General features: G+C 46.4%; 1 protein-coding gene across 2 annotated transcripts in view; it reads left to right on the plus strand.

The window, feature by feature from the left end:
- Positions 1-8365: 8365 nt before the first annotated feature.
- TOX2 (TOX high mobility group box family member 2) overlaps positions 8366-19731 on the plus strand; it is a 335418-nt gene continuing 324052 nt past the window's right edge. The window contains exon 1 of one of the 2 annotated variants that reach the window (XM_001381268.4): positions 8366-8703. In XM_001381268.4, coding sequence (XP_001381305.2) covers positions 8602-8703 — 102 coding nt within the window. In that variant the 5' untranslated portion in view covers positions 8366-8601. Of the gene's footprint in view, positions 8704-9068; positions 10060-19731 lie in introns of those variants that run through there. The other variant, XM_007474193.3, reaches the window with a different exon arrangement.

Below are 19731 nucleotides of genomic sequence, written 5' to 3' on the forward strand. Positions count from 1 at the left end.
GATTCCTTCCAGGTCTAGATTTCTTATCTTATAATAAACTCTCCTCTTCCCAGCAGAATTTAATCTCCTTGAGGGTAGGAATTCTTGTGATGCTTGTAGCCTTGAATGATATTTATACACACACAAATACACCTACATCAATTAGACACAGAGAGAAAAAAAATAAAGAGAGAGAGAGACAGAGAGAGAGTCAGGGAGATAGAGAGAGACAGAGAGAGGTTCTGAGACTCCTATACCTCAGGGAAGGGGAGGAAATATGAGCATCTGGATCCCTGGCTGGTTACCATCTATCTGTTTATTTAGTTCACAAACTTTTATTGGGTATTCACACTATGAGCAAAGCCCAGTAAAAGAGGTTGCCAGCCACGATCTGAACTTTAGCACTTGCTAAAACACTTCCCAATTCATTTTTACTCCCCAGCACAGTGCCTGGCACATAGTAAGAGCCTATTAAATATTTATTGATTGACTTAAAACCTCATAGACTAGGGCCTCATCACCTCTCATGAAGACAATTGCAACAACCTGCTGATTGGTCTCCCTGACTCAAGTCTCTACTAACTCCATTCTATCCTCTATTCAACTGCCAGAGATTTTCTTCCATTGACAATCTGACCTTCCATTCAATTATCTCCAGTTGGTTAACCAAATTTACAATTTTGTTTGGCTTTTAAAGCTCTTCATAACCTGGCTCATTTCTACCTTTCTCTTATTTTTACATTTTATTGTTGCTCAGCCATGTCTAACTCTTTATTATCCAATTTGGGAGTGTCTTGGAAGAGGTATTGGAATGGTTTACCATTTCCTTCTCCAGCTCATTTTATAGATGAGGAAACTGAGGCAAGGAAGATAAAGGGACTTGTCCAAGGTCACAGAACTAGTGTTCGAAGTCAGATTCAAAAAGATGAGTCTTCCTGACTCCAGTCTTAGCACTCTATCCACTGTGCCACCTAGCTGCCCCACTCCATATACTCCATCTACACTGACCTATTTGCTGTTTCTCACTCTTATCTCTAGACTACCTTTCTTTGTATAGGCTATCCTCCATGTCTGGAAATCTCTCTTCTTGTCTCTTACTCTTAGTTTCCATGGCTTCTTTCAAATCCATATAGAATTGGGTCAAATTTATAAGAATAAAAGGCATTCCTCAATTAACAAAGAATGTGAGCAAGCAGTTCTTAGTGGAAGAAATGAAAACTATCTTTAGTCATGAAAAATGCTCCAAATCATTATTAATTAGAAAAATGCAGATTAAAACAACTCTAAGATACTACCTCACACCTATCAGACTGACTAATATGACAAAAAAGGAAAATGATCAATGTTGGAGAGGATGAGACAAAATGGGGATACATACACTGTTGGTCGAGTGGTTAAGTGGTCCCACCATTGTGGAGAGCAACATGGAACCATGCTAAAGAAGTCAAAGAGAGTGGAAAAGGGCCCATGTGTACAAAAATGTTTATGATAGCTCCTTTCGTGGTGGGAAAGAATTGGAAACCAAAGGCATGTTCATCAGTTGGGGAATGACTGAACAGGTTGTGGTAAATGATGAACAGGATGATCATAAAAAACCTAGGAAGAACTCAAATGAAATGATGCAAGTGAAGTGAGCAGAACCAGGAGAATATTGTGCAGAGTAACAATAATAATGTATAATGATTGACTGTGAGTGACTCAGTGCAAAGATCTGAAACAACTTCAAGAGACTCATGACAAAAAAGGATATCCACCACCATAGAAGGAACAGACAAGTCCTAATGAAGATTGAAGCAAAGCATTCCTCACTTTATTCCTTTATGAGTTTTTCTCTTGCATAAACTGATATGTGTCACATTCCACAACGTGATGAATATGGAAGTATGTATTGCATTGTAACACCTATACAACCTATATCACATTACCTGCTGTCTCCAGGAAGAAGGGAGGTGAGGGAGGGAGAAAACATGGATTGCAAAATGTCAGAAAACACTTATTAAAATTGTATCTACATGTAATATGGAAAAAATATGAACTTGTGGCAGCTAAGTAGCATATAAGAAGAGTACCAGGCCTAGAGTTGGGAGATCCTGGATCCAGACTCAGATACTTTCTAGCTGTATGACCCTGGTCAAGTCACTTAAGTTGCCTAGCCCTTACCACTCTTCTACCTTAGAGTTGATGTTGGTTCTAAGACAGAAAGTAAGAGTTATAAAAATAAATAAATACATTAAATAAAAAACTCTCCTCCCTCCCAAAAAGACTATTCAAATCCCACCATCTTCCAAAGGCCTTTTGTGGTTCTCCATCCAGTCCCCCAACTATCAGAATATTCCCCTCTCCAGCTTAGTACAGAGTTTGGCACATAGTAGGAACTTTGTTGATACTCATTAACTGAGACTAACGTTTCTTTTCTAGCTTCCTGAAAGGCACTGCATTACAGACCTCTGGATCTTCTTCAGGAGACAAGGAGTTGAATGGGCCTATTTAAAAAAGGACCTTTAGCTGGGAATTTGGGCTTAGACTGTACAGTGGATCTAAGTTATAGCCTTGTCTTCTATAAAATTTGGAGAAAAACTAGGCCATAATGGGATCACAGATTTAATGTTGAAAGGGGGTCCCAGAGTCCATCTGGTCCAAATCCCTCATTTTATAGCCCAAGGTCACATAGTAACAGAAATGAGATTTGAACCCAGATCCTTTGATGTCAATCTAGTAATTTTTTTCACTGTATCATGAAGCCTCAGACCCTCCGGAAAATGCAGTAGCATACAAGAATTATAGGTCATGTAACTATAAAAATTAATATATGTGTAAAGGTAACAGAGGCAGCTAGGTGGCTCAGTGGATAGAGCATTCTGCCTAGAGTCAGAAAGATCTGAGTTCAAATCCAACCTCAGACATTTACTAGTTGTGTGATCCTGGGCAAGTCAGGAATCCACTGAAGAAGGAAACAGCAAACCAGTCCAGTAAGTTTGTCAAGAAAAAACCCACTAAATAACCAAATTGCTATCCACCTCCAGAGAAAGAACCAATGGAGTCTGAATGCAGACCAAAATGTACTGTTTTTCACTTTCTTATTTGTGTGTGTGTGTTTTTATTTGGGGGTATTGGTTTTAAATGAGTGATCTCTCACAATGTGACTAATACGGAAATATTTTTTAAGTTGCATATACACTGTCAGATAGTTGTTACTAGCTTTTGCCAAAATTTTTTTGGGGGTGTTTTTCTTTTTGAGTCTTAGAAACATGAAAACTATCAGTAGGGGAAGGGGATAGAAATGAATGTGATATAAAAATAAAAGATCTCTTTTAAAAAGAAAAGAAAAAAGAAAAACACCACTGACAGTATTGGTGTGATATGGTCTATGGGGTCATGAAGAGCTGAACAACTACAACGACTGAACAACTTAACAAAAACAAAGATTACAAAAGTCCAAATGTGGCTGAGATCTTTCTCCTTGCTAGTGGTGATGCTAGGGGACAACCAGATAGAAGAAAAGCTTTAAAAAAATAACCCTTACCTTCTGTCCTAGAATCAATACTGTGTATTGGTTCCAAGGCAGAAGAGTGGTAAGGGCTAGGCAATGGGGGTCAAGTGACTTGCTCAGGGTCACCCCACTGGGAAGTGTCTGAGGCCACATTTGAACCCAGGACCTCCCATCTCTAGGCCTGGCTCTCAATCCTCTGAGTCACCCAACTACCCCTAAAGGTAAACTTCTTAAGAGCAAGGATCGTTTCGTTTTTGTCTTTGTGTCCCAAGTGCAATGAATGATGTTTGGCACACAGTAGGTGATCAATAAATGCTCATTGCATGATTGACCATAGGCTGTCAAAGCTGGAAGGGACCTTAGAGATTATCTAGTCTAATTCTCTCATTTTACAAAGGAGGACTTGGACGTCCATAGAATGGAATGTCTAAAGTCAGAATTAGTTAGTGGCAGTGCAGAGACTAGAACCCAGTTCAGTTTGTTCCTGGAGTAGCTTCTGTTGAGCACAAGGGATAGTCCTGCCTCTGGTGCAATTGTGCTGGGAGGGGGTAACCCATCCCCAGGCACTTCTAGCCTGGCTTTGCCCGGAGCCTAGACAGTGGATTTTTAGTCACTCCAAGAAGCGTGCCACCTCTCTCTCTCCTCCACTGATAATGGCACCAGAGGGCAAAGTCCCATTTGCTCTAAGCTCTTTATGGCTTTTCTAGAAAGATGCCATAAATCTAGTGCTGAAAGGAACTGCTGAGGCCACTGAATCCAGTCTTCTCCTTTTACAGAGGAAGAAACTGAGGCCCAGAAAGGTTCAGTGGCTTACCCAGGGTCCCACAGCGAGAAAGCATCTGAGGCAGAGCACAAACACCTGAGTTCAGTAGTTTCTCTGCTGCATAAACAGCAGCCTGCCTCCCAAATCTAACATTCTTTCTTCTGCTTCTCGGTTTGCTCCTCTGTAAAGTGAAGGGGTTGGACTAAAGGATCCCGGAGGTCCCTTCCAGCTCAAACTCACTGGGATCCCATTATTCTGCCTTCTTTTTCTCCTTGTCCGTAGATAAACTCTGCCCTTTCACCAGGTTTCCATTCTTCTTACTCCACAGTCCTTTTTAGGCTTTGTCCTTCTCCCAGAAGGCATGTCCAAGCTCCCAGAGTCCTGGTTTCTGCATGAAATGTACGCGATGCACAAAGCACCTGGGCAAGTTCCCCGGGTGTGTTGGTTTCCATACAAGCTCCCCTCCTGCTTCCTGGGGAGTGACAGTCAAGCCAAGATAATGTAGACATCATTTTCTCTCAGGCCAAGCAGGACTGACTGCATCTCCCTACTTAGAGGAGGTCATGGCATGGCAGGGGATGGGGCTCTCCATTGATATGTGGGGAGTCAGGAGGCGGCTGGACCAGGTTTGGGGGCAGAATCTGAACTCTGGGCTTCCTGGCTCCAAGGGCCGATAGGTGAATAGAATAGATAAGAGTGCCAGGCCTGGCTTCAGGAAGACTCATTTTCATCTGGCTTTCCACACCTTGGGCAAGTTACTTAATTCTGCCTTGATTTCCTCATCTGTAAAATGAACTGGAGAAGGAAATGGCAAAACCACTCCAGTATTTTTTATTTAGTTTAATTAAAAAAAAAAAAACCCTTAACGTTTTAGAATCAATAGCATGTATTGGTTCCAAAGCAGATCAGTAAGGAATAAGCAATAGAGTTTAAGTGATTTGCCCAGGGTCACACAGCTTAGGAAATGTCTGAGGCTACATTTGAACCCAGGATATCCTGTCTCTAGGACTGCTTCTGTATTCCCTGAGTCACCTAGCTGCCCCTGCCCTAGCTTTAAAAAAAAAATTTTTATTGAAGTTTAAATGTTCTTCCTTGATCTTCTCTAAGTTAGTAGATCTTTTCCAGGAAATATGTTTGCCCACCTCAAAACATAGAAGGGGGCAGGGCCGCTAAGTGCCTTTCTCACTGGTTTGAGAGCCAGACCTGGAGACAGGAAGTCCCTGGTGCAAATATGACCTCAGACACTTCCTAGCTGTGTGACCCTGGGCAAGTCACTTAACCCCCATTGCCTAGCCTTTACCGCTCTTCTGCCCTGAAACCAATACACAGAATTGATTCTAAGGTGGGAGAGAAGGGATTAAAAAACAAAACAAAACAAAATGCAGAAGGCAACAAAAGAGAATGGGAACAAGAAGACAGACAGTTCCTCCAGAAAAATAGAATATTCTTAGCAGCACTCTTTAGGGCAACAAAAAAATAAAAATGACAATGATGAGTACTGCAGTATCACAGATTTAGAGCTGGGAGGTCCCTTTGAAAGACATGAGGCCAACCCTCTCATTCTACAGAAGGGGAAACTGAGACTTAGAGAATTTTTTAAAATTAAAAAAAGAACCCTTCCCTCTTAGAATCAATACTGTGTATGGGTTCCAAGGCAGAAGAGGGTTAAGAGCTAGGCAAATGGAGTTAAATGACTTGCCCAGGGTCACACAGCTGGGGAGTGTCTGAGGTCCCATTTGAACCCAGGATTTCCTGTCTCTAGGCCTAGCTGTCTATCCACTGAGCCACCTAGTGACCCCCTACTCCAGCATTTTTGTCAAGAAAACCCCAAATGGGGCCATGACTGAAAACAATTTGAACAACAGCTTCCTGACTCCAAACTCTATTCACTTGGACCTTAGCTGTCTCTTGGGTGGTGTTCTCATGAAGGTTTCACAGGAAGAGTCTAGGGAGGGAATAAATATGTATGGAAGGGGAAACATTGGGCAGCTAAGGTGGTGCAGTGGATAGTGTCCGTGAGACTCATCTTCCAGAGTTCAAATCTGGCCTCAGTCACTTATTAGCTGGGTCACCCTGGGCAAGCCACTTCACTCTTTTTGCTTCAGTTTCCTCATCTGTAAAACGTAAGCAGAAGGAAGTGGCCAATGGGATCACAAAGAACTGGACACAGCTGAAATAGCTCAACAACAAAAGAGGGAACATTGCAGGGCATGGATGGAGCCCAGGGCTAGGGGTCAGGAGACTATGGTTCTCTTTTCCTCTGTTACAAATGAAGTCACACACCTTCCTGGTTCTGTTTTTTTTTTTCAGCTGTAAAATAAAGGGGCTCTAAATGTCATCTTTATGTAAGAGGCTGTGGTTGTGATTTGTTGTGGGTATGAGGTTGCAGGTTCAAGTCCTGCCTATGGACTCTTGTAGTTACAAGACAATTGGACTGGGCTCAGGCCACAGCTGGAAGGTATTTGTCAACTGTGTGTCAGTGGTGACTGAATACACAAGGGTGGGGAGAAGGTATAAACAGAGACCAGGAGGTGAAGAGTTCTGCTCTTTTTATGGTCCAATAGGCTTTTATTTCTTTCACCTTTATTATCCTCCCCTCCCCCAGGCACTGACCCTGAGTATTCATTCTTTCAACAAATATTTATTGAGCTGCTACCTGGTGCCAGGCCAAGGAAAGAGAGGAAGTTGAATATAATATTCCCCTGTCCTCAAGGAACTTACCACCTCGTTGGGGGAGAAGGCATTATGAAGACTCGGATCACTGGGGAAGGTGAAGGAAAATTTCTTAGAAAATGAGGGGGGGGGGGCGTTTAAGAAAGGGAAGATTTGAACAAGTAGAAAAGAGAAGGGAGGACATTTCAGCCAGAGGAAACAATGTAAGTAAAGATGAAGTCCTGGAGAGGAGCTCAGAGGTCATGTGTCCACTCCATGGGAAGTGGTCACCTAAGGAGCTGCTTGAAGATGTCCAACGACCTGGAGCCCACTCCCTCATAGGCAGTTAATTCCACCCCATGAAGGAGCCACCCCATTGTTGGGCAGCTCTGGTTGTTAGGGTCTCCCTTTTGCAGAGCTGAAATCAGCCTCCCTATCACTTCCACCCACTGCTCCTAGTTCTTTCAGTCTTGAGGGGCCAAGCGGAATAAATTTAATTCCCCTTCCGCAGGATAGCTCTTTGGAGAGTGAAGACCGTGGTCATGGCACCCTTCCTCTTCTCTTCTAAAGGCTAAGCAGCCCCAGGCTCGAGTTTCGCCGTCTAAGGTTGCAGCTTCCTGCCTCTCTCCAGGGCCTTTTCAAACCCTTTCTCAGCCACCTGCCAGGGCAAAGGCAGGTCTATATCCCACAAACTCGAGAGCACGGAAACAGGCGGCATCGGAACCCCACATTTTCTGCAGTAGAGAAAGCTTGGCCAGTCCCTGGGGTTCCCGCTAGTCCACATCAAGGGGTGGAATGCCCCCGGTTCGGGCCCTGCCCCTGGGCCACAGAGGCTCATCTGGCACTTTGGGCTCTGCTGTCTACTTTGCTCGACTTTCTGTTTCCCCGAGGCCGCGGAGTTTTGCAGGCTTCTTCCGTCCCTCCCTCCCTAGCCCCTTCTCGGGCAGCGGCCTGGGCCCCCGGCTTCTGCCCAGTGCCCCCGCCCCCACTGCCGGGTGCCCTCTCCCCCGGAGTCCTCACGCAGCCCGGGCCCAGCGCGGCCTCTGACTCCCGCCAGCCGGTTCCCGGGACGCGCCGGCCCGGAGCAGGTGCACTGGCCGGGGGTCCGGGGCGGCAGCGGGAGAGAGGAGCCAAAGCGCCATCTTCTCCCCCTCCCCCTGGGTCCGTGCTCCGATCTCCACGGGCTAGAGGGTAGCACCCCCCCCCCCCCCTTCCTCCTCCGTCTGGCTCCGGCCCGGGACAGGGCACAGGGTGACGAGCCCACTCCCGGAGCTCAGGTGGGCCAGAGGCAGCGAGCTCAAGCGAGCGGCCGGCTAGGGCTCTCGCTCCCGCCTCCTCTCCCGAGCCGGGAGGACAGGCAGGCGGGCTTGGGGGCTCGGCGGGTCCCGCTCCCTCTCCACCCCCCACCCCCACCCCTACCCCGCCCCGGGCCGGCCCTAGGCTCCAGGAACAATAGGCAGGAGCCGGGGCTCCACTAGCTCCCCGCCCGCCCCGCCAGCACCTCCCCTCTCCCCGCCCCGCCCCCCGCGCACACACTCACACTCACTCACTCTCACTCACTCACGCACGCACTCAGACCCAGGCAGAGCAGCAGCCCTAGCCGGTTTCATGCCCGCTGGAGCCGCCTCCGCCTCCGCCTCCTCCTCTTTCTCCTCCTCCTCTTCATCCTCCTCCTCCTCCTCCTCGCCCTCTGCTGCGCTGCGCCCGCATCCCCGGCATGGACGTGAGGTTCTACCCCGCGGCTCCGACGGCGGTGGGCGCCCTCCCCGGCGCAGACCCAACTTGCCTGGGCCACTTGGACTATTACCACTGTAATAAGGTGAGTGTGGGCGGGGAGGATGCGCGATTCGGAGTGGAGGGGGGGGGCTGGGGCACCAGTGCGAACCTGGACCCGAGCTGGTTGCCGCTTTTTGTCCTATTACTCCCCCCACCCCCCCCCCCCCCCCCCCATCAACCCGTGCCTTCCGGCCTGAGGTTTGAAAGGAGCGCACTTGGCCGGGTGCCGGGAGCCCTATGTCCTGTCCTTCCTTCCTTCCTTCCCTCCCTTGGTCCGGGACAGGGGCGAGCGCCCCCTTCCCCCAGCCCCCACTGCCTGCGAGGAGAAGGAGGAGGAGGAGGGGGGGGTGGAGGAGGAGGGGATTTGGATTGGAAATGGGAATGAGGATGGGGATGGGGGATCTAAGGGCTGCTGCTTCGCCGAGCACCCGGGGAGAAAACTCTCCTCCCTTGAGGCTCGGTACTCTGGCCCCTCTGGGACTCCTGCTCTTCCCAGCTCTCCCTCCTCCCAGCGCGCACAAGCCTCCCCACACCCGCTTTGGGGGCTTTTAACTTCTTGGTGTTGACGTTAATTTAGGCTTTAAAAGTCTAATTGCTGAGTAGAAGCTGTCATAGCCGAGCTGGGAGACATCCCGGAGTTATTTACAAACAGACGCCTCACAACCAGCGAAGTCCCAAAGTAATCGGCACTGGCTCCAGTAACAGCGATCACGCCGCCGCCGCCGCCGCCGCCGCCGCCGCCGCCACCAGCTAGGGCGGTCCGCCGGGGTCCCCTTCATTTCTCTTAAGCCTCCTCTTGGCTGTTTGCACAGTTGAGCCTCTCGTTCGCCGAGCCCCTGGATCGTCTCTTAGGAAATTGCAAGGAATGCCAGCATGCCGTCAGTTTCTAGATGTCTCCCCCCCTAATAATAAAAGGTGTCATAGAGTACACCCCCTCCCCACCCCCACAGGCCAGAGGTTGGTGCCCAGTCCAAGTGATAGTTTTAGCTTCATCTTGGCTCTTTTGGAGATGAAGTGTTAAACGCAACTAAGTTCCTTTCCCCCCCCTTTTGAGGAGGGAATTTCAAAACTCAGTTAAAAAGCGCTATTGACCATTTGAGCCAAGGCGTTTATCCACTTGGAATTCTGTGTGCTCACGCCCAAAGGGAAGGAGGAAGGGAGATCCGAGATGTTCTATACCTCTTCTCCCCCCGCGGTTTTCTAAATGCCCCAGTGCAGAGACAAACTGCGAAGCACTCAGTCCTGCTTGCGTTGTGTGGCGAGAGGTGGGGGAGGGGGCGCCGCGGCCGCGGGCGGAGAGGCAGGGTTGGCCAGGCTTCTCCCAGCAAACCGTGGATGCCCTGGCCTCTCCGGGGGCTCAGGCTGGAAAATGTTCAGAATGGGGAGGAAGAGCTTTACGGTGAGTGGCTTAGCCTTTTTCGTGCTCTCTCTATTTTATTTGTTTGTTTGCTAATGCTTTGCTCCGACATCACCGGGGTTTCTTTTTGCCTCCGCTTTACAGGGCTGTGTCACCTGGTTTGCTGGTTCAGCTCCTGGGGAGATGCCGGGCTGTTTATCCGTTTGTTTTCCTTTGCACAGCTCCGGGCTCGGGGTTCTTTAGCCCCTGTCTTGGTAGGCTCCTGCCCTCTCTCGCAGCGCAAGCACACATGCAAACACAAATGCATGCAAGCATATGCACCCGAGTTAACTGCTGGTGAGCACGACACAGAAACCTACCTAGAGCTACGCAGAGCTCTCTCCCTCCATGACAGACAGACCCGGCAACCTAGATTTCTTTGCCTGATGCAGCAGGGAGAGAGTCTGAGCTGCAGGGACTGTGAACCACAGTTCTCAGGGGGATATTGGGGAGTGTCAGAGGTATTTAAGGAAGCCGTCTTTCAGCCGGGAGGAGCAAAGCTGCGGGATGTCCGTAACCGGGAATCGTTCTGCACAAGGACCATCCCGTCACACCTGGGCTCAGGAAGAGTCCCAGCAAAAGGTCAGCGAGAAGGGAATTCGGGCAGAGCCTTGCAGGAGACGATTTTGTTCAGTCTTGCTTTAGAAGCTTCTTCCCTTCTTGCCTCCTACGTACATTAAGAAAGTGAAAAGTAGAAGAGGCTATAACCGATATAGTACTAAAGGGAGAGTGGCCTAATGGCTTGAGAACAGAACGGGGAGTCGGAGATATGGGTTTGAATCCTGCCTAAGATACTTCTTTCCTAAGCGACCCAGGGCAAGTCACTTAGCCCTTTGGAACCCCAGTTTCACTCAGCTCCAAAATGAGGAGGTTAATCTTAATGGCTCCAGGTCTAAATCTGTGTTCCTATGGCAGAGTTGTTTCTTGTTCTAATCTTGTGAAATGGAAGGAACATATAAAAAAATAGGCTTTTCTGATGACTCACTTTCGTGTCAATTAGTGAAATGGCTTTGTATCTCCCCCTCCCTGTATGAAATTCTGAATAACTGTGTTTTTGAATGGTTGATCGGTGGCAGAAATGTTGTCTCCAAGTGTTTGTTGTTGAGTTTTATTCAAAATGTAGTTTTCTCTTTCACTTTGACTTTTTATTTTAGTTTTTACCAGAATTGGCCAAGAATTCCTGTACTAAATTCATGAGAGAGAGAGAGAGAAAATTGTGTGAAAGAGTTGTGCCATGTAATACATGTGAGGGCTGGAGACAGCAGCCTAAATATCCCCCAAATCTCAAATTCATCTTTAAAAACAGGGGTTGCAGTAGGGAATAGAGATGATCTGGCTTAATTGTGTTTGCTTCTCCGCCCCAGGAAACAGTCATGTCAATTGCCCAGGTTTTACGGTGGGTGTCTGGCCTCCTGATGGTCATGTAAAAACCCTTTGAGGGTCCCAGGATAGTAATCCTGGAGAGGAATCCTCCCTGAGAAATTTAGTTTAGTTTTACAAACACTGGTGTGCAGAGATAGTCATGTGATCTGTGCTGAAGTAGGAGCATGTGTTTATTTCGTCAAACTTTTTTTTTCTTAATATATAAAGCTTGGCCAGTCTGATTTGGACTGCTTCATGACTTCCTCCCTGGGGCCGGAAGGTTAAAGGTGGAGAGCGTCTTTGTGATGAGTGGGAGCCCAGTACCCTTGTATTTGTTGGGTGCTTGAGAGAGGAGCTCAGAGGGCCCTAGCTACCACCACCAGGTGCTGCTGTTGGGGCTAAAAGAAGGGAAGGGAAAGCTAGATTGGGGGTGTTGGTTCTGAGGTCCAGAGAGCATTCCGAGTTATCCAAGGTGTTAAGCATTTCTTATAGGAATAACTTTAGCAGCAAGAAATTATCCAAGTCATCCCCTGTGCCACAACCCCCCTGGGCTGAGAGGGAACATCCATTCCTGCATTCTCGATTTAGAGAAGAGGAAATTGTGGGTCAGAGAAAAGGAAGTGAGTTGCTCAGGGATGGATGCCTGGCATTTGGTGGTAAAGCCAAGATTTACAACCTGGATCTCTTGACTTTAATCTCTAGCTCTTGCCACCATGCTGCTGATGCCTCCGTCTCTGAGGGGGTGTGTGGGAGATTTGCTTGGTTAAATCTTTGGTTTCCCTTTCCCCAGCCCTCTCTGAAGTATAGAATTGAAATGAGGTGGTTGCTACATTTTCTGAAAGGCAGTTTGGACATATGTGCTGTCTGCCTATCCCACTCTGGTGGAGTCAGGGAAGGACTAGCTTCTTTTTGGAGCCGATTTGTCTCTCCAAAGCCTGCCCAGTTTCCGTATTATTGTGGGGTTCCTAGAAAGTGATCAGTGTCAGGGAACATCAAGATTCTTGTTGGTTCTCATTTGTGGCACCCCATCTCCATGCCTGGGATTGATCTCCATCTTCATCTCTTTTTAATGGAAATGAAATGGCGTCATATATATCTCTAAAGCTGTAAGGAAAAAAAAACCTCACATTCCTTTGGAAACTGAGGCAGCTAGGTGGCTCAGTAGATAGAGCACTAGACTTGGGTTCAGGAAGACATGAATTCGGATCCAACCTCTGACACTTTAGCTGTCTGTCCTAGGGCAAATATTTCTCTGTCTCAGTTTTCTCAAGTGTGAAATAGGGGTAATAATGGCCCCTACCTCCTAGGGCGCTTCTGAGGCTCAAATAAGGTAATATTTATAATGTTGTTTGCAAAATATAAAACCTAGCTGTTGTTATTAATATTATTATTATTTTGCCTCTTCCTCCTCCCACTAAGCTCCTTGAGGGCAGGAACTATTTTCCCTTTTGTCCTCAGTATCCCCAGTGCCTGGCATATAGTAGGCACTTAGTAAATGCTTATGGATGGATTGAGGCAGCCTATTCCATTGTTGGTTAGCTGTGATGGTTTCTTATGTTCAATCAGAGCCTGTCAGGCCTCTCTTTAATGTTTTCCCCCTTTGGTCAGTTTTGCCCTCTGGGGCTCAGCGATATAAATTGAATCCCTCTTCCTTGGAAGAGCCCTTCAAATATTAAAATACCACAATCAGGCCAAGTTTTCTTCACCCCATATTGGAGAAATAGCATAGTAGGGAGGTTCTCTCTTCTCTTCGGTCCCTGTCGCCAAATTCCACAATTTAGCACCTTAATGAGGGATTGAAGATGGGGGATGGGGGTAGAGACACTTTTGGCACCAGTTCTCTGTGTCATCTTCTGCAGGTCAGACCCTTTTAAACTATAAAGCTATGAACTTCACTTTCTGGGTGTCAATTTTCTGATCTGTTAAAAAAAAAAGAGAGAGAGATGGGCAGCTGGGTAGCTCAGTGGATTGAGAGCCAGGCCTTGAGACGGGAGGTCCTGGGTTCAAATCTGACCTCAGACACTTCCTAGCTGTGTGACCCTGGGCAACTCACTTAACCCCCATTGCCTAGCCCTTACTGCTCTTCTGCCTTGGAGCCAATACACAGAATTGACTCCAAGATGGAAGGTCAGGGTTAAAAAAATAAATAAAATTTAAATAAAGAGAGATAACAATCCTTCCCTTTATTTCCCCATAGTGTGGCAAAGTTCATTTGAGTGTTTTGAAAACTAGTTTACTGTGCCCCAATAGGCATGAATATTTTTAAAGATGGGAGTTGGTTCAATATCTTCTTTGCGTCATTTTGCTCTAGGACACAGGTTCTCTTCCCTTGCCTCCTTTCCAAGGTACTTCTTGTAATGCTAACTGGCTCTGGAGGCAGAGGATCTGGGTTCAAATCCTGGTTTTCTAGTGATAAGGGTCCTGGTGAGTCACTTCCTGTCCCTGAGCCTCAGTTTCCTAGTCTGTAAAAGGAGAGGATTGGACTAGATAGCCTCTAATGTCCCTCCTAGCTTTAAAACTGGGGTCCTTTGAAAAGCAGGAAAGAGATGGGAAACCCTGGAGAAGGTTAGGAAGGTCCATGTCCTTGTGCTGCCTCTGACCTCGCCTGCGTAGGTGCATAGCTGCTGAGACCAGACTGCAGAGAGGAGCCCAGAGCCCTATAAATAGCCCTAGGAAGGAATCTCAGGGTTTGCCTCCTGCCCTGGCCTGGCCTGGCAGCGGCTAGAAGCACCTTCAGTGCAGCATTTGAGCCAGCCAAGAAAAGCCTCTGGAAGTCAAAGCATCCTGATATCAGTGGCCACAGCCTTGGTCTAGTACCTGGTGAACTTTCCATCATCATCCCTCATTTTCTTTCCTTTAAAAAAAAAACACAAACAAACTCAAACCCTTACCTTCCATCTTAGAATCCATACTGTGTACTGGCTCCAAGGCAGAAGAGTGGTAAGGGCTAGACAATGGGGGTCAAGTGACTTGCCCAGGGTCACTCAGCTGGGAAGTGTCTGAGGCCACATTTGAATCCCTCAGTTTCCAAAAGAATGTGAGTTTTTTTCCTTACAGCTTTAGGGATATATATGATGCCATTTCATTTCCATTAAAAAGAGATAATTATCTGAATACCTCATGAAATCTGAGCAGGATGTCAGTATCTTGTATGCAGAGACTCTTTCTCCTTCTCCATCCCCCGCCCCGGGGTGTCTGTCCTTTCCCCTTGACCTGTGCCCCATCCCTACCCAGCCTTCTGAAGGGCATTATTTTTTCTCTGCCATCAGAGAGAGGTTTCCTTGACTTCTGAGCCACCCCTGCTTTGGGAACACGAATTACTATGCCTGCATTGCTTGTATGTTTGCAAGGCTCCTGCCAGTCTGATTTCTTTGTTTCTGCCCAGCACCTCTCAACGCCAGGCCTCCCTGTGTGGCTGACATAGTACCTGACACAGACTCTACAAGTGGAGACAGCTCAGAGACCCTCTAGTCCAGCCCTTTCATCTTTATAGATGGGGAAGCCCAGGGAAGCTTACCCAGGGTGACACTTGCACCCAGGTCCTCTGACGCCAGCCAGGGTTCTCTCCATTGTACCCAGATCAGAGCAAGGCCAGAAGAGGATTAATGGGATGTGAGTGATGCAAGCCTCAGTACCTTCATTTAAAAACAACAACAAAACCCCCCCTTACCTTTGGTGTTAGATGCTAAGAATTGATTCTAAGCAGAAGTGCTGTTAGGGTTAGGCGTCTGGAGTTAAAGTGACTTGCTTAGGGTCATGCAGCTAGGAATGTCTGAGGCCAGATCTGAACCCAAAAATCTGGAGCTCTATCCACTGTGCTATGTAGCTGTCCCTCTGGCCTTTCCTTCCTTCCTTCCTTCCTTCCTTCCTTCCTTCCTTCCTTCCTTCCTTCCTTCCTTCCTTCCTTCCTTCCTTCCTTCCTTCCTTCCTTCCTTCCTTCCTTCCTTCCTTCCTTCCTTCCTTCCTTCCTTCCTTCCTTCCTTCCTTCCTTCCTTCCTTCCTTCCTTCCTTCCTTCCTTCCTTCCTTCCTTCCTTCCTTCCTTCCTTCCTTCCTTCCTTCCTTCCTTCCTTCCTTCCTTCCTTCCTTCCTTCCTTCCTTCTCTCCCATAATTCTTAGATGCAATTCTGTGTATTGGCAGAAGAGTGGTAAGGGCTAGGCAACGGGGGTTAAGTGACTTGCTCAGGATCACACAGCTAGGAAGTATCTGAGGTCAAATTTGAACCCAGGACCTCCCATCTCTAGGCCTGGCTTTTAATCTACTGAGTTACCCAGCTGCCCCTCCTGGCCATTAGTTCTAAGTAACCCAGATACATGAAGGATGTTGGCTAAAAATGCTCAGCTAGTATTTTTTTTTAAGAGGATCCAATTTTACCAGTATTTTTAATTTGTTTTTGGTGAATCTCTTGTTGTAGCTCATAGGCTGAGAGCAGCTGACGGGTAGCTTATTTACATAGGCCAAATCCTACATGATTCCCTTTAGTTTGGTTTGGGAGTAGCATTGAAACCATATGGTAAGTAATTATTAACTTAATGGGTTGTGGTAAATTGCAATTTTACATCTTAGTGGAAAGATGTTATATGAGATGGGGTAATAAATTTTGATGAATTACTCTGATACTTAGAATTGCTGCCGTACAATTTAAATTTCTGTTATATGCCATGGCACTATGGTGCAGGAGATATTGGGCAGGTGGTTACTTTGTTGTCTATATGTTCTTTTGTCCTCATTTGGGTACTTTGGAAAATAAGTTGGCATGTTTTTATATTTAATCCAGTAATCTTATATTTATCTTAATTACCACTGTGTATTTTATTGCCAGTATCCTAGAATTCTCCCATATCTCACTGAGTTGCTTAATTGAAAAGGCTTCATGCCCTGCCCTGTGATAGAGTGAAAAGAATATTGGATTTGGAATGAGAGGTCTTGGGTTCAAATCATGGCTTCTATTTATTGTCTCTGTGACCTTGAGCAGGTCACTTCCAAGCTGCTGGTTCCTTCTCTATAAAATGAAGGGGTTAGATTAGATGGGCTCCTTTTTTTCCATCTCTAAATCTATTTTCTGAGTGAGAGTGAGCCAATTCATTACATTTTCTTCAGGGTCAAGGCCTCTTCTAGATTGTTGGACTATACCGTATAGTAGAAAGACCGTTGGATTTAAATAGGATATAGATTCAAATCCACTTATAACATGTCCAACGTTGACAGATCTCTTTGTGAGGGCCTTAGCTGCCACATCTTTATTTTTTACTTTAAAACCCTTACCTTCTGTCTTTGAATCAATACTATGTCTAAATAAAAACAATAAAAAATTAAAAATAGTAAAAGAAAAAAGAATCAATACTGTGTATTGGTTCCAAGGCAGAAGAGTGGTAAGGGCTAGGCCATGGGGGTTAAGTGACTTGCCCAGGGTCACACAGCTGGGAAGCATCTGAGGCCAGATTTGAACCCAGGACCTCCTGTCTCTAGGCCTGGCTCTCAATCCACTGAGCCCCCTAGTTGCTCCCTGCCACATCTTTAAAATGAAGATGACCTCAAAGTATCCTGCTAGTTCTAAGTATAGGATCCCATGGGCATAAGAAGTCTCAGTGGTGCTCGGCTCTGTGGTCCCAAGAAAGCCAGTGGTCTCACGTTCAGGGCCTACAGAGGAAGAAATCTTCCTTCGACAGAAGGCTGGGGGCCCCTCACCTTGAGGGGAGCTCACGTGCCTCTGCCTTTGATTTCCAAGCTTTTTAGAAGGGAGTTGTTACAGGACCATCAATCAGGTGCATTTCAGGAGCTCTGCCAGTCTTTGAAAAGTAAACAGCTGTTAGTGACAGGTTCACCCTTCGCTGCAGATGTAATTTAACGCCCACTTCTTGGGTACTAAATGCACTTGGGGAAGCCACTTCCCAAATCTATAGAAATCTACAGCAAAATGAAATAAAATAAAAAATAAAATAATCGAACTGGCGGTAACTGTGGGTTGATATGGAGAAGCGGGGGTGGTGAGCTGGGTAGGGGCTGTATTAGGGTTCTTGTCCAACTGGGTTTTAAATGTAGAACTTACTGCAATACTTGAAGGGCTTGTAATTTCGGGGGTGTGGATACTCCCTCCACCAACGCTAATTGTAGGCCTTTTCTAACCCAGAAGCCAAGTCCACTAAAGCCCCCGTGCCTGAAAAATTCATCCTCCTGTGGCTAACTTAGTCCCTGGACCTGGCTGCGGCGGTCCTCGGAGAACAGAGATGCAGTTTATCCTTTGACCTCCACTCAAAGGCTTTCTGGCTGGATAGAATCTACCACAGTTTGTCATCCATGTGCATCTTGTTTATCAAAAAAATCCCTACCTTCTGCCTGAGAACAGCTACTAAGTATCGATTCTAAGACAGAAGAGGGGTAAGGACAAGGCAAATGGGGTTAAGTGAGTGACTTGCCCTGGGTCATAGAGGGCACATGTGAACCCCAGGTCTTCCAGCTCCAACCCTGGCTCTCTATCCACTGAGCCATCTAGCTGCCCTGAATAGCATTTAAAATGAGACGAAAAAAAAATGTTCCCCCAGTGACATGCAAAAATAATTTTTAACAATCATTAAAAAAAATTGGATCCAAATTCTCTCCCTGCTTCCTACCCTCCTCCCTTCCCAGACAGTAAGCAATCTAATATAGATTCTGCATGTGCAATCGTGTAAAACATTTTCCCATATTAGTCATTTTGTGGAAGAGATCTCAAACGAGAAAATCAAAAGGAGGAAACTGAAATAGAGCAGGTTCGGACCATGCGCACAGCACTGGAGAAAGCACGGTCACCACAGGGAGAGCTGGGAGCAGGAATCAAGTGTGAGAAACTTAGAACAAGCTTGTTAATAGAAGGCCATAAAATTGCAGATAATTAAAACTTGCTTATCTCAAGGCAGGGATTAATTTGCAGGATTGGCTTGAGAACTTGTCAGAAATGCAATCTGACCCAGGTCAATCTAATGAATAAATTTTGGTGGTACCGTAGCTCCATGGTGTTTTGACTTGCCAAGCCTGGTTAAAGTGGAGTAAAAACCAAAGGCTTACTTACTGCTGGTTGGACTTAAAAGGCAGCCCCCCCACCCCCCAGCCCAGCCTCTCCTTGTTCTCCAAGCTGCTTCTCTTTCCAAGAGCTGGACGTTTGGCTGCCTTCAGAAATGGTCATTTGGAAAAAGAAAATGACCTAGTTGGCAGTGGGGACTTTAGAAAACTTGAGGACTTGCTGAGGAAGCATGTTTCCTGCAAGTCACCTAAAAGATGGTGGACAATAGGTGTGGAATGAGGCATACATTTTCAGACACGCCTAGTGTGTTGTTGTTTTGTTTAGCTTGGCTGTATTTTTTTGCTAGGAGGGAAGGTTCTATTGAGGGGAGAGTAGAGAGAGTCATTAGGGGTTGGCAGTATTTTTTAAAAAAACATCATTGAAGCATTAAAAGAAAAAAAAATTATCTAATCGCTTGGCCTTTAACCCACCTTGTGTCTTTGGTCTAGAAAATGGGTATTCCCTTATGGGGGCTGGATAAATAGAGAATCTATCCCGAAGACTGAGAAAACCCAGCTTAAATACACTTTATTTTGGTCTTGGAAGCTTTTCAGTGGAAGCTTTCTCTCCTTCTTCAGTCTGGCCTTGGATGGCCATGGTCTTTTCTGCATAATAGAAAGTGTATTTTCTTTCTGCCTTGGGCCTTATGAAATCAGATTCCAGAGCTATGTAATGCAAGCTTCTCCAGCCCTGAAAATTGTTGTTTTGTCTGTACGTGGGGAGGCAGAGACATTTCTTCTCATTCCTTTTTGGAATAATAGACATGTTTTGGTTGAAAACTGGGCTGATTTTATATAACCGCCTGGGTGTAAAGGTCATTCTTGTTTGATTCCCCTTGAAATCCTGATCCCCAAATATCTCATACAGATAGGAAAAAAGGGTCTTGAGCTGACTTGCTTTGCAGACCCCTCTTATTCTGAAGGTTCTTTTTTTTTACCTACATCTGAAGCCTAAAGTTCCTTCTGTCATTCTGAAACCAGCTCTCTCTTCTACTCCCCCTCCCACCCTTTCTTCTCCCCATCCCCCTCCTGGAAAGAGCAATTGGAGAAGCCCATCTAACTCCAATCCTGTGTTTTATTGCTTATTCATAAAGCAAAAGGCCCCAAATGGTTATGAAATTCAGAACACAATTATCCCTGGGAGGTGCAGAGATTGCTTCTGACTGGATGAGCTATCTTGGACTATACCTTTCTTCCCTTCCTCTGCCCCTCTCTCTCTCTCTCTCTCTCTCTCTCTCTCTCTCTCTCTCTCTCTCTCTCTCTCTCTCTCTCTCTC

This window comes from Monodelphis domestica, chromosome 1, assembly GCF_027887165.1.
Source record: "Monodelphis domestica isolate mMonDom1 chromosome 1, mMonDom1.pri, whole genome shotgun sequence".
NCBI classification, from domain to species: domain Eukaryota; kingdom Metazoa; phylum Chordata; class Mammalia; order Didelphimorphia; family Didelphidae; genus Monodelphis; species Monodelphis domestica.